This window comes from Silurus aristotelis (assembly GCF_946808225.1).
Source record: "Silurus aristotelis genome assembly, chromosome: 6".
NCBI lineage: Eukaryota > Metazoa > Chordata > Actinopteri > Siluriformes > Siluridae > Silurus > Silurus aristotelis.
This window is the reverse complement of record NC_139579.1, coordinates 7313725-7328402: the sequence shown is the minus strand read 5'-3', so window position 1 is coordinate 7328402 and position 14678 is coordinate 7313725. Positions and strand designations below refer to the sequence as shown.

The 14678-nt window shown below is 36.0% G+C and overlaps 1 protein-coding gene across 1 annotated transcript in view; it reads left to right on the top strand.

Moving 5' to 3' along the window:
• Positions 1-12836, top strand: part of LOC310727722 (zonadhesin-like) — a gene marked incomplete at its 3' end in the record, with an annotated part of 101614 nt that extends 88778 nt beyond the window's left edge. Inside the window, exons 2-9 of the mRNA XM_083544469.1 lie at positions 6782-7136; positions 7931-8271; positions 8373-8955; positions 9455-10077; positions 10240-10807; positions 10896-11098; positions 11223-11594; positions 12564-12836. Of these exons, the coding sequence (XP_083400595.1) occupies positions 7094-7136; positions 7931-8271; positions 8373-8955; positions 9455-10077; positions 10240-10807; positions 10896-11098; positions 11223-11594; positions 12564-12836 (3006 nt within the window). The 5' untranslated portion in view covers positions 6782-7093. The remainder of the gene's footprint in view (positions 1-6781; positions 7137-7930; positions 8272-8372; positions 8956-9454; positions 10078-10239; positions 10808-10895; positions 11099-11222; positions 11595-12563) is intronic.
• Positions 12837-14678: the final 1842 nt, after the last annotated feature.

Below are 14678 nucleotides of genomic sequence, written 5' to 3'. Positions count from 1 at the left end.
CAAACTACAAGGCATCTTCACCCGTGTGCGACTGTGATGCCTCCCTCCCAGAACAACTTCTACACCCAGTTTGAGGTGCAGAACAATGTGGATGCAAGGAAGTCCACCCCTTCTCCCAGTGACCAGGTGCTCTGTCTAACCACAGCTAAAGTGAGGAAAACTCTAAACAGAGTAAACCCACGGAAGTCTGCTGGACCAGACAATGTTCCTGGCAGAGTGCTCAGGGAATGTGCAGAACAGCTAGCAGATGTTTTCTCAAACATCTTCAACTTCTCCCTGAGCAGCACCGCTGTTCCTATGTGTCTGAAGACAACAAAAGTCCCCGTGCCCCCTGCCTCAATGACTATCGTCCTGTCGCACTTACACCTACCGTATTGAAGTGCTTAGAGAGGCTCGTCATGAGGCACATCAAGACCCAGCTTCCACCCTCACTGGACCCTATGTAGTTTGCATGTCGTCATTTTCACGACCCTTCATCTGGCCCTCCATCTGGCCCTTATCTGGACAATAAGGACACTTGTGTATGAATGCTGTTCATAGACTTCAGTTCAGCATTCAATACAATCATCTCTCAGCTCCTGATTGAGAAGCTGAGTCTACTGGGTCTAAACACCTGCCTCTGCAACTTTTTACCGGACTTCCTGACTGGGAGATCTCCGTCAGTCTGAATCGCAGAGGTTGAACCTAACGAAGTACAAATACTTTGTTACTGTACTTAAGTAGATTTTTCTGGTATCAGTACTTTCTCCACTATTTATTTTTCAGACTTTTTACTTTTACTCATTACATTTTTACACAAATATCTGTACTTTTTACTTCTTACATTTTTAAAACCGGCTCGTTACTTTAGTTTTAATCCATTGATTTGGTGAAATATAACTTTTTTTTTTTCACTGCGCACCGATTTCAGCAGAACAACCGATTTCCTGTTACTGCGCATCTTTTTCAATCCGCTGGTGTATAAAGTCCTGACTCTCACTCTTTACGAAGATAAGAATCAGCAGGCAGAAGGCAGTAAGAAGTTTGGGTTAACGTGGATGAGACAGAGGGAGTCAGTGATGTAAACATGACTGAGAACAGACACATTCATGATGATCAGCATTTTTTCTTTGCTTGTGGTCTATATGTGGATGTTCAGACTGGACACATTCATTAGGTAACAACATTTTTAATTCGTTTTGTATTTATATATATATATATATATATATATATATATATATATATATATATATATATATATATATATATATATATATATATATATATATATATATTTGGCTGTCAAAATTAAAATTATTGTAAACGGCACTAGATGTTATTAACGCTATCATTTCTGTTTTTATCATTTTTATAAAAAGTATAAATACATAAATAAATAACTAAATATAAAAGAGGCGAAATTAAAACCTCCAGCAAAACATACACTTATTCACGACGTCGCTTCTTTACTTAGATATACAATAATTTAAAAAACTCCACCGAAAAATAATTTTAATCAGTAAACTTTTGTTTTATTTTTGCACAAAGTCTCAAATCAAAAACCAAATCCGCCATGTTTTACACAATTAACCCTCTGGGTGGCGTTTTGTGTTTTTTTTCCCTCATAATGGCGACACGAACATAAATTACTGTTTTATTGATCGTACAGATAAAAACAATACATCATTCAAATCTGTAAAATGTCTATGATTTTATATATATTGTCATCGTAGGTGCATGTCCACTGTGAGAGACATAATTTAAAAAAAAAAAATCCAGAAATCACAAAATATGAATTTTAAACTATTTATTTGTATGATACAGCTGCAAATAAGTATTTGAACACCTGTCTATCAGCTAGAATTCTGACCCTCAAAGACCTGTTATTCTGCCTTATAAAATGTCCACCTCCACTACATTTATTATCCTAAATTAGATGCACCTGTTTGAGGTCGTTAGCTGCATAAAGACACCTGTCCACCCCATACAATTAGTAACTACTAACATGGCCAAGACCAAAGAGCTGTCCAAAATTGTACACCTCCACAAGGCTGGAAAGGGCTACAGGGAAATTGCCAAGCAGCTTGGTGAAAAAAGGTCCACTGTTGGAGCAATCATTAGAAAATGGAAGAAGCTAAACATGACTGTCAATCTCCCTCGGACTGGGGCTCCATGCAAGATCTCACCTCGTGGGGTCTCAATGATCCTAAGGAAGGTGAGAAATCACTGGAAGAGCTGGTCAATGACCTGAAAAGAGCTGGGACCACCGTTTCCAAGCTTACTGTTGGTAATACACTAAGACGTCATGGTTTGAAATCATGCATGGCATGGAAGGTTCCCCTGCTTAAACCAGCACATGTCCAAGCACGTTTTAAGTTTGCCAATGACCATTTGGATGATCCAGAGGAGTCATGGGAGAAAGTCATGTGGTCAGATGAAACCAAAATAGAACTTTTGGGTCATAATTCCACTAAACGTGTTTGGAGGAAGAAGAATGATGAGTACCATCCCAAGAATACCATTCCTACTGTGAAGCATGAGGGTGGTAGCATCATGCTTTGGGGGTGTTTTTCTGCACATGGGACAGGGCGACTGCACTGTATTAAGGAGAGGATGACTGGGGCCATGTATTGCGAGATTTTGGGGAACAACCTCCTTCCCTCAGTTAGAGCATTGAAGATGGGTCGAGGCTGGGTCTTCCAGCATGACAATGACCCGAAGCACACAGCCAGGATAACCAAGGAGTGGCTCTGTAAGAAGCATATCAAGGTTCTGGTGTGGCCTAGCCAGTCTCCAGACCTAAACCCAATAGAGAATCTTTGGAGGGAGCTCAAACTCCGTGTTTCTCAGTGACTGGCCAGAAACCTGACTAATCTAGAGAAGATCTGTGTGGAGGAGTGGGACAAAATCCCTCCTGCAGTGTGTGCAAACCAATTTCAGACCCCTCCATGATTTCTAAGTGGGAGAACTTGCAAAATAGCAGGGTGTTCAAATACTTATTTTCCTCACTGTATATAAAAGCTTCTTGACTTGAAGAGGTGCAGTTTCTCCGGTATCACCTCGTTAGCTGTCCGTGTGGAAACATAGCAAAGGCTCTTAATGATCTCCACACATCTCTGCACTGTTATAGCCTTTATATTTAATTACTGTACATATGCTTACATATATATCACATGCTGTAAATATGCTACATATTTATCTGCACTATTTGCACGATTGCTTCCGGTATTGCTTCTTTGACATCTACTTCTGGTAGATGCCAAACTGCATTTCGTTGCTGTGTACCTGTACAATGCAATGACAATGTTCTATCTATCTATCTATCTATCTATCTATCTATCTATCTATCTATCTATCTATCTATCTATCTATCTATCTATCTATCTATCTATCTATCTATCTATCTGTCTGTCTGTCTGTCTGTCTGTCTGTCTGTCTGTCATTAATATGATGTGAGGTCCAATTAACAGCTAAAATGGGTAGAAGTAATAACTACTTTTTACTTAAGTACATGTCAGAGCCAAGACTTCTTTACTTTCACTTAAGTAAAAAGGTATAATCAGTACTTCAACTTTTACCCGAGTATTTTAAAACATGAGTATCTGTACTTCTACTTAAGTAATGGATGTGTGTACTTTTGACACCTCTGCTGAATCGGGAACAGCATTTCCATTAAATGAGCACTGGTGTTCACTCTCCTGACTTATGACTGTGTAGCTATGCACAGTTCGAAATCACATCATTAGGTTCGCCAATGACACAACAGTGGTGGTCTTATCAGCAAGAACTACGAGTCAGCATACAGAGAGGGCGTAAAGTCTTGTGTTGTCCTGTCTGCACTGTTTTTTGTCTGCACTGATTGCACTTTTGCACACGATGCACTTTATTTGGCAAGGACATTTACTTTAGTCCTTGCTCTGCATTCTGTTATGTAACATAATGTTGTGTGCTGTAGCGCTATGTTGTTTAATGTAGCACCTGGTTTCTGGAGGAACATTGTTTCATTTCACTGTGTACTGCATCAGCTATATATGGTAAAAATGACAATAAAAGCTTCTTGACTTAACTCGAAGAGTCTTTAGTTTTATCTGATTTATAAAATAAAGATATAGCTTTATGCTTCTCTCTGAAAACAACTGAGCCCCTGGAGGTGTGCCATGGGTGGAGCATGTGCAGCTTTTGCATAGCAATTGACTGCAAGCTGTGACATCACTATAAATAATACAGGAACAAAAACATGATAGAACTTAATTTAATAATAATTTAATAATAAAATATGGCTAACAATCAGATCCAGCCATACATATTTGATCCAGAATCGGATCTTAAAATTTAACATCACGAAAAACAGCAGCATCAACCACTACTGCAGGACATGTCTACATGGTAAGTGAGCAAGGTTCTTTCACTTTCTGCAAAAAACACTTTCTACATGAAAAACACGTTCTACATGAAGCCAAAAGGAGTGTATTTGGCACAGAACAGAAATACTCCATCATATGTCCAAATAGTTTTTTGGAGCTGATCCATTTTTAACACTAGCATCATGCACATACAAACGCCCCACTAATCTCTACACTCACTTATCTACTTAGGGAAAAATAACTATGGTCACTTTAGTGAAAAATAGATCAGCAGACATATTGGAGATGCAGGTAGGGCAGAGCCACACAATCAGCCATAGAACAAATGTTAATCAGCACAAACGTTTTTATTTACAACTAATACATTTCAAATTCTGATTAAATACTTTTCATATTTTGAGTGACTACAGATATGTAAATGATAAGCCACATCTAAATCAAATATCCATAGTAGATTTACCTTATCAGTACTGGCAATTATCCATGGAATAAGTGTGATAATCCACAGCTATGTTTAAACCACCACAGTAAGAAAATATGTGCAGTGCAAATTTTGATTCAAAGGATAGAAATAACAGTTACATTTTGTTAGTTACTTTAAGTTGTTATATATGTACATTTACAAGGTGACTTATACATTTAGAATGATGATTAAACCTTCCTGAACTACAAATTAGAATCATTATCAAAGTATTCAGACAAGGCCATGATATAAAAGCATTTGAATGTTCCTTTGCTTTGCTTATTTTTCATGGCACAATTATAAGGCAGCAGTTTTCTCACTTAGCAAGAAACATGTACAGTTATATAGTTACAGCTATAAGTGCACTTGTTTGTCAAAATGGTAAAAAAAAATAAAATAGCACATTGTTGCCACAGAAATCACCCTTCCATATGCAGGGGGTAAGACAGTTAGACTGATTGAAGATGTCTAAAATACCTCAAAAACCACCAAGATAATATTTGAGTTAAATCCGGTACACGTCTTCTAAATAACAAAATGTAAGCATTGGCATTGGGTCTACAAAGTAAATAATTATTATTCTTAATTCTTAATTATTATTAGTAAAGATTTCCTTAAACCTAGAAAAAAAATAAGTAAAATATCTATCTTATTCAGTAACCAGTATGTTTTAGGTTAGTTTCAACTCTTTTTTTCTGAATGTTGCAATAAAACTAGAGTGGAAAATTTCCTGAAACCCTAGTTTATGATATTACTTTGAAAATAGTTAAACATAGTAGATCTATATTTATAATATAAATATTTATAAAGAGCTGCTAGGCTGTACAAGGTATGACTGTATGCTGTAGACTCCAGTGGTGGATGAAGTACACAAACCATCTACTTGAGGTAAAATATTACTCCAGGTAAAGTAAAAGTGCTCCCTTTAAATGTTTACTTGAGAAAAAGTACAAAAGTATTTGCATTCAAATATGTTTAAGCATCCAAAGTACTGTGATTTATTATGGCTATATTTCTTAGATTGGAAGGAGAATTCTTGTAAGAAGGAATCGTACAAGGACTAATTTTTCTTTTGAACTACTACCACAAGAAATGCGCAAATGGAGTCAGGAGATTCCTCCATCATTTATTACTCTCAAAATGTTATGCTTGCTGTTGAACTGATGCTAAACTGTTCGTGCTAAGTAGACATCACCAAAACTTAACTTGACCAGTTAAGTTTTTATTCACTCATTAATATAGTTAATATAGTTTATTAAAAAGTAAGATATTTGACTTTGAAATGTGGTGAAATAAGATAAAAGATAAAATAAGATAAAAAAAATACTTCAGTAAAGTACAGATGTGCAAAAAAAAAGCTACTTAATTACAGTAACAAATTACATTTACTTTGTTACTGTCCACCATTGTTAGACTCTCATCTGCTCATTGCTATCATAATCAGCCTCTGTTTCATCACAAGTGTCATTTAACTGTTACATCACTTGCCACCACAGCTTGATCAATTTATGACATTCAATCTGTGAGAAAATCACTCTTAGCTAGAAAGGATTTATAACTCTTCAGGCTTTTTACCCAAAACACTATCGATGCAGGAGAATTTTACACATATGATTAGAAAGTTAATAAAAACATTAAGTAATTTTAGCAAAAAAAAAAACAGGAAATAAGACTTTCAGATGTTTTTTTTTAATCTTCATCTCTCCAGTCTTGGTGAACCTGGAGCCACTCTTTCCTTTTTTCTCTGAAGCAATGGAATCCCTTATAATGTTGTTTGGGCTAAGATTTATACTTATACACTGATCTGTAGCAATTGTTCCTGTTTTTATTTTATATCATCAAATATATAAAATCAGTGTTCACATATGCTCTTTTATATACAGTATATTGCCACACCTAAAAGTTATACATGCACTGCACGTGATATTTATCAAATGATTGTTAGGGTAACAGTACAGTTTGTTCTCACGCACAGAAATAGTGAACATGTTGGATTAGTTGTGGAACCTTTCACGTGTACAATGATAGATGTGCACATGCAGTGTTACTCCTTAGCTTTGATTGGTCCCTGATTCAGTCAACCCGGACAATATAAGGCGACAGCACCTAAACCCTAACCGACTGCAAGAAAAAAGCAGGTCCGGTATGTACCATTAACTTGTTTAACACATACTGATATTTTTTAATGCATTGATAACTATGTGAGTGCAAAATAGTTAGTTTGTTTTTAATGTTTTTTATTTAGTTTACCACCAAACCGAGGAATCGCTTCGTCACAGGCTTAAAGATGAAAGCAGCTCTTTGTACCATCGCTTTTCTGCTTGTCTTTGGTAAGTCCTGATTTTTGCGACCAGAAAAAATAATACTGTTAAATAATAAAATTCTAAGTAGAATTCCCATGTAGTAATCCACATCTCAGTCAGCTTCCAAGACCAAGCATATGCAGTGGTGGACAGTAACGAAGTAATTGTCAGTTGTTAAGTACGTTTTTCATGTATCTGTATTTAATTAAGTATTTCCATTAGGGGAGACTTTTACTTTAACTTTGCTACATTTTAAAGACAAATATCTTTTTCTTTATGAGTGGATAAAAACTTATGGCATGAACATACAGTTTAGCATCAGTTCAACAGAAAACAGAACATTTTAAGAGGAATAAATGATGGAAGAAACTCCTGACTCTAACTTGCCACAACACCTGTGGTCTTATTTGCATGATTTCTTGGAAGGAAGGTTTTGGGTTAATGATAATTGTAATAGATATCAATCAGCGTTTGACTCATTAATATCATTCTATTAATAGATTGGTGTGTTAAGTGTAACATTAGAGTCGTTTCACATAAACTGAAATGATTAAGCAAAGAGACTTGTAACAAAAATGATAATAGGAACATTATAAGCATAATAAATCATAGTCCTTTGGATACTTAAGTATATATATATGAAGACAAATACTTTTGTAAAAAGTGAAAGTTAAAAGGGGGCACTTTTACACTTACTGGAGTAATATTTGACTGAGTGTATCTCTAGTTCAACTCAAATACATGGTTTGTGTACTTTGTCCACCACTGAATATAAAGATGGGTTATATAGGGTTATTTTTTATATTTTTGTTTGTTTTTAGAATTCTGTAACAGCATCAGTGTCTCATGTCAAGGAGAAGATTGTCAAATGAATGATCTTAACTTAGATGCCCAAAATGCACCAGCTGCTCCAGTGGGTACCTGTTTGGTTATGGGTGACCCACATTACAGCACGTTTGATGGAAGTTACTATACTTTCATGGGAAACTGTACCTACATTATTGCCAAAAACTGTCACATAGATGATGACCATCCAGAATTTCAGATTAACACTAAGAATGAACGCAATGGCAACACACAAAATACGCTAATTTCCGTGGTCACAATTTTGGTGTATGGGAACACAATCACCTTTAACAAGCATGAGAATGGGCTTGTAAAGGTATGAGTCATTATTTAAAAATATATATATATATACAACCAAACTTTCATAATAAAATTTTACTATTTATCCATGCTAAAATTCCATTTCATCTATTTCAGATTAATGGTTCACTTTGGAACTTTCCAATATCTTTGAACAATGGTCGTTTGAAACTTAAAGCAAGCAGCCTCTCAGTTACCATGCACACAGATTTTGGTTTGTCAGTTCAGTATGACTGGGATCAATATCTGGTAATTACTGTCCCCGGGAGCTTTCAGGGAAAGATGTGTGGTATGTGTGGGAACTTCAATGGGAAGAAAGAGGATGACCTCACTACTCCCATTGGACATGTAGCAAACACCATTCCAGAACTGGGAAAGAGCTGGAGAGTGCCAGGTTTACCAGGAGAAGCGCTCTGTCAAGATGAGTGTCCAGGGCAGTGTCTGGGTTGTGAGGGTGTGTCATGGTTCACACGCTTGAATGCAAAATTTAGCTGTAGTGTTGTTACCCTTCTCACAAAAGGACCTTTGCATGTCTGCAAAAGTGTCATTGACCCCAATGTGTTCTATGACAACTGCCTATTTGACTACTGCAGTGGCAAAGATGTCAGCAATTTCTTATGTCAAACTGCTCAGATATACACAGATGCCTGTAAGCAAGCTGGTGTACATATTTATGACTGGAGAGGCCTCTTAAAGTGCTGTAAGTATCCGAAAATTTTACCTGTAAATATGTTGTATAAAAGCCCTGAAATGTGAAAATGTACATCCTACGAAATGATTGACATCCTATTAAATGATTAAATTGTTAATATCTTATTGTTAACTTCTTGTGGAATTCGGAAATGCCTTCAGTTTAAGTCTTAAAAGTTAAAGCACTGACCATACATGACCAAATATACATGACATCTTACTTATCTGAGAAACAGCAAAAGGAGTTCTAATGTAATACACACTATGATGGATTACAGTGCTTTCCCAGTGGCTGACTGATAAATAAAAAGAACAAGTGAAGATAATAAAATATATACATTTTTACAACTTTAGGGCTTTTGCTATTGTTCTCATGTTTCATAATATTTTAATTCCATTGTATATAAGCAAAAGATAAAATATTGATTTGTCACTTAGAATATTTAAATATTAACTAACTATGCCTCCTGTAACATATGTATTCTTTTTCTTTTTCTACTTCTTTATAGCTAACCCTAGTTGCCCACCATACAGTCACTTTGAGTCCTGTGCCTGTCCTGCTACCTGTGAGAATCCCACTCCTTCTGCTGAATGTAAAGCAAACTGTGTAGAGGCTTGCACTTGTGACGATGGATACTTGTGGAGTGGAGACAAGTGTGTCCCTAAGAATCAGTGTGGCTGCATGTACAAAAATGGAGGTGAGGAGCGTTACTTACAGGCTGGAGAAACCATCTGGGCTGATGACACCTGCAGCAAAAAATGTACCTGCAATTCGAATAATGGTGAGGTCATATGTGAACACACAAGCTGTCCAATTGGAACTGCGTGCAATGTTGTTAAAGGAATCAGAGACTGCCACCAAGTACCAAATGCATCTTGTAATATTTATGGAGATCCACACTACAACACATTTGACAACACCACCTATGACTTCATGGGCACCTGTACTTACACTGCAGCTCAGAGCTGCCATTCAGAGGGAACACAACTCACCCCATTTACAGTTGTAGTAGAGAATGAGGAATGGACTGAAATCCAAATAACTCCAAATGTCTCTATGGCCAAGGTGGTCGCTGTGGAGGTCTATGGCATGACTATAATACTCAGAAGAAATCAGCTACATCAGGTCATGGTTAGTATATTCTTAATAACAATTTTATTATATAAATGCTTAGATGATGCCAGTTGACAGCTTGTTTGCTAAGGAACAAAATGGTTATTTACAGTATTAAATGTTAAATATTTAAAGAAAGCTAATGAGTAGATCATGATGTATTTCAACCTGCTTTTTCAGGTTAATGGTATCTTAACCAACATTCCTGTAAATCTCAATGATGGGCAAGTGATAGTCCAGCAAGAGGGCTATCATAATGTAATCATTACAAACTTTGGTCTAAAAGTGGCCTATGATATGGTTTATCAAGTTATCATCACAGTCCCTGGCACATATGCAGGAAGGACCTGTGGCATGTGTGGAAACTTTAATGGTAATAAGAATGACGATTTCTTGCTGCCAGACGGGAAAGAAACCAAAGATAAAAAGATTTTTGGAGCAGCATGGAAAGTAGCAGTCCCTGGTGTTGTGTGTGATGATGGATGCAGTGGTGATTTCTGTCCAAAGTGCCCTCAAAATGAGAAAGTTGTGTTTGAGAAGGACTGTAGTATCATTACCAACACTGAAGGTCCATTTGCTGCATGTCACAGTATAATTAACCCCGAATCCTACTTCAAAGATTGTGTTTATGACGTCTGCATGAGTGAGGGAGATGAACATATGCTGTGCCACAGTGTCGCTGCCTACATGTCCGACTGCCAGACTTTTGGAGTCATGGTTGAAAACTGGAGAACACCTACATTCTGTCGTAAGAACAAAACTCATTTTATACCGCTTTTAACTGCAACGGTATTCTCATTTCCAGTTAATCTAAGTTGATATCTTTTTTTTTGCAGCGTTAACATGTCCTCCCAACACTGTCTATGAAATCTGTGCAAAAGCATGTGACACACCATGTCCTGGCCTTTCTGGTGTGATAAAGTGTAATATTCAGACCTGTGCTGAGGGTTGCATGTGTAAACCTGGATTTTTTAACAATGGGACTGGCTGTGTTACAGCAGATCAATGTGGCTGCTATGAGAATGGACACACCTATAAGGTAGGACTTACGCAAAAAATAAGATGAAGTATATAATTAACTTATGCTAACCTTATACTTAACTGAGACATTCACAAAGTCACATTGCAAAGTATTTCAATTATAAACATGTTTACATTTGTAGATTGGTGAGTCTATCATCACAGAGAACTGTCAAGAACGTTTAACCTGTCTTCCATCTGGACATTTAAAAAAAGAAAGTATAATTTGTGGAAGTAATGAGGTATGCGGAATTAGGAATGGTGTTCGTGGATGCTACCCAAGGCAGTGCCGTTTGGAGGCTAGTGGCTCCTTTAGCCTTTTCAGTGGAGAAACCTGGGGCATCACATCTGTAGGAGCCTATGAGCTAGTGAAAGTTTGTGATGGTGCTCTTGAAGCTGAATGGTTCAGAGTAGTGGTTGAGTTAGGACCTTCTGGAAGCGAAAGCAGTGTTCTGGCTGTGTATGTCTACTTTAAAGACATCTTTATTACTGTCACCAGCAAGCAGGACACTTGGGTATGTATCCTAAATGCAATTCTAAAGCACTCATTATATATATATATATATATATATATATATATATATATATATATATATATATATATATATATATATATATATATATATATATATATATATATATATAAAAAAAAAACAATGTATATACAATAAAGCTAAAATGAGGCATAATGCCAGTTCTAATCCAGGTGTAGTTTAAGTTGCAACTTCCCTAGCTTCTTCAAAGTGTCTAAAAGATAATTTAAAACTGTAGGATTATGATTCTGCAAAAATTGACATGGAATGTGAAAACATAAAAAAACTGTGTCTGCAAACAAGATACATTTTACAAAAGTTGTTTTGTATTTGTGAGTTGTGTTAATCATAAAATAAATATACATTGAACAGAAAGATTGAACTCTAACCCTATTTTTTTTTTTTCCAAAAGAAAATAAGAAATTAACTGATTTAGACAAATGTTGCAAAAGCAAAATAAAATATACCTTAAAACAATATATGCACAAACATTTTGTTTTGCAAAAGTTTAATTTAGTTAAAGTAAAAGAAATTAAAATTTAAAATTATTAACTTATCAATAATTCTGACAAATTTTATATTATATTATAATTTACATCATAATTATATAATTGTATTATATATAATTATATAATTTATATTATATTATAATTGGGGGAGTGGTGGCTCCAGTGGTTAAGGCGCTGGATTACTGATCGGAAGGTCGGGGGTTCAAGCCTCGGTATTGCCAAGCTGCCACTCTTGGGCCCTTGAGCAAGGCCCTTAACCCTCTGTGTGCTCCAGGGGCGCCGTATCATGGCCGACCCTGTGCTCTGACCCCAGCTTCCAAGCAAGCTGGGATATGTGAAGAACAACATTTCACTGTGCTGTAATGTATATGTGACAAATAAAGGCTATTCTATTCTGGCTATTCTATCATATATAAAGTATTTGTTTTGTTTTGTTTTTCAGATCAATGGAAAACTTGTCACTCTGCCACAGCAGCTGAACAATGAAGTGACGGTTCAGTTAACTAAAGAAACACTCACAATTGAAAAGAAGGATAGCTTGAGAGTGTCTTTTAGTCTTTCACTTGGCCTTGAATTGAGCTTGAGTTATGAAATGTCGCAAAAGGTGTGTGGTGCCTGTGGAAGTGACAACAAAATGTTAAATGTCCAGCATCAAGGCTTCAATGAATATTTTGCTTTATGGAGCGCATCTGACTTTCCAAGTGCCTTTTGTTAAATTCCCTGTGTGACATGATAACAAGATCCTATATGCTTTGCTCTAATTTTACATTGGATTATATAAATAAAAGATATTAGCATCTAACTAATGTGTAAGACAATTTTTACACCAGCTATACATTGTATTGTGTATGTGCAGCTGAGACAGATAGCTATTCAAACATGGCCTTGTGTTTCAAGTGTATCTTCACAGACCGCATGTTATCAGATTTTAAAATTAATGAGGGTTGGAACAAGATCCAGCAGCCTAATCTAAAAAAGATAACATATACATAAGAAGATATATCAAACTCAATAGACACTAATGTCCTGATTAAATTCAAGACTGCATGGCATTCCAAAACTCTAATAAACTCTAATAAACTCTATAATGACTTTTTATAATTAGAAATACATCTCTATAATTACTTATTTTCAAGACTGGAAACTTTCCATGGGAATTAAAGGAAATATATGGGAATTAATGAGAATAAAATGTAAATCTACAAAAATGCAGATTAGTCAATAACAGGAAACTACATTTTTTAAAACAACCAGATTTAATGCAATTTCACTTGGATTTTTACCCTGCACATTCATCAATCACAAGCACACAGCACATTTACTGCAGGGCTATTAAGGCTTATATTACATGAAGTCTAGTAGGTTAGACCTGTGCACGTGCACATTTAGAGTTCGTTCTTTGTTGTCTAGAGTGTTCGTAGTGTTTTGATTCGTCACTGTCGAAAACACTGTTGTTCAATGTGTTTACTGAATGTCTGAATTCTAAATCTTCACAATGTAATCAGTTACATTATAACACAAGTTTTTCTTTGCTGCAAAAGTGTATAACTTGCATTAAGTTTTTCCCTAATGAGCAAGCCGGTGGCGACTGTGGCAAGAAAAATCTTACTGAGATGGCATAAGGAGGAAACCTTATGAGAGAAAGGGGGGGGTGACAGGAAGAGAAGGATATGGATTATTATGTGTCCTTATTGTTGTATAAAAGTTAAAGCAGTTGGCAGTTAAGACACTGTGCAGTTGGAGACTCCGGAAAGACTCTATTATTGATAAAACCCGCTGCTGTAGCTGACGAGGTACTAATGGCAGATTGTACCTCTGCCAGACGTTTAGATTTTGGCAAATCTGCCAAAGACTGTGGCAGATTTTATAAGAGATAAGGTAATGATCTGAAATAGCTTCAGACTGTGGAATTATGACAAAAAAATTTATTTTTAATCCAAATGTTAATAACAAATCAAGAGTGTGTCCACCACTATGAGTGGGTCCTATAACATTCTGATTAATTCCCACTGAATCTAGAATGGAAACAACAGCTGCTCTTGAAGAGTCTTCCTAATTATCAAAATGAATATTAAAGTCACCAACAATGAAAGCTTTGTCTAAAGAAGTAGCAAAATTTATGACAAAATCTGCAAATTGTATGAGAAAATCAGAGTAGTGCCCTGGGGGTCCATTAATAATAATTAATGGAATTGACCGAAAAGACCTACTTTTGGACACTAAATATTATATGTTGGTGTAAAGAACTTCAAATGTTTTACATTTGTGTTTATTTTTTTGTGTGACGTTTAGATTATTATTATAAATAGCGGCGACTCCACCTCCTTTGTCATTTAGACGGGGCTGGTGTATGTAACTATACCCAGGAGGACTCGCTTCATTTGATGCTACATATTCATTCTGTTTAATCCACGTTTCTGTCAAACACATTATTTTAAACTCCTGGTCGTTTTGTTTATAGTCAGCGCTTTTGACATGAGACATCTAATATTCAACAATCTTTAGATCAGAGGAGCTGGCTGTGCATTCAGTCCTATTTAATTTAAAGTTAATCAGG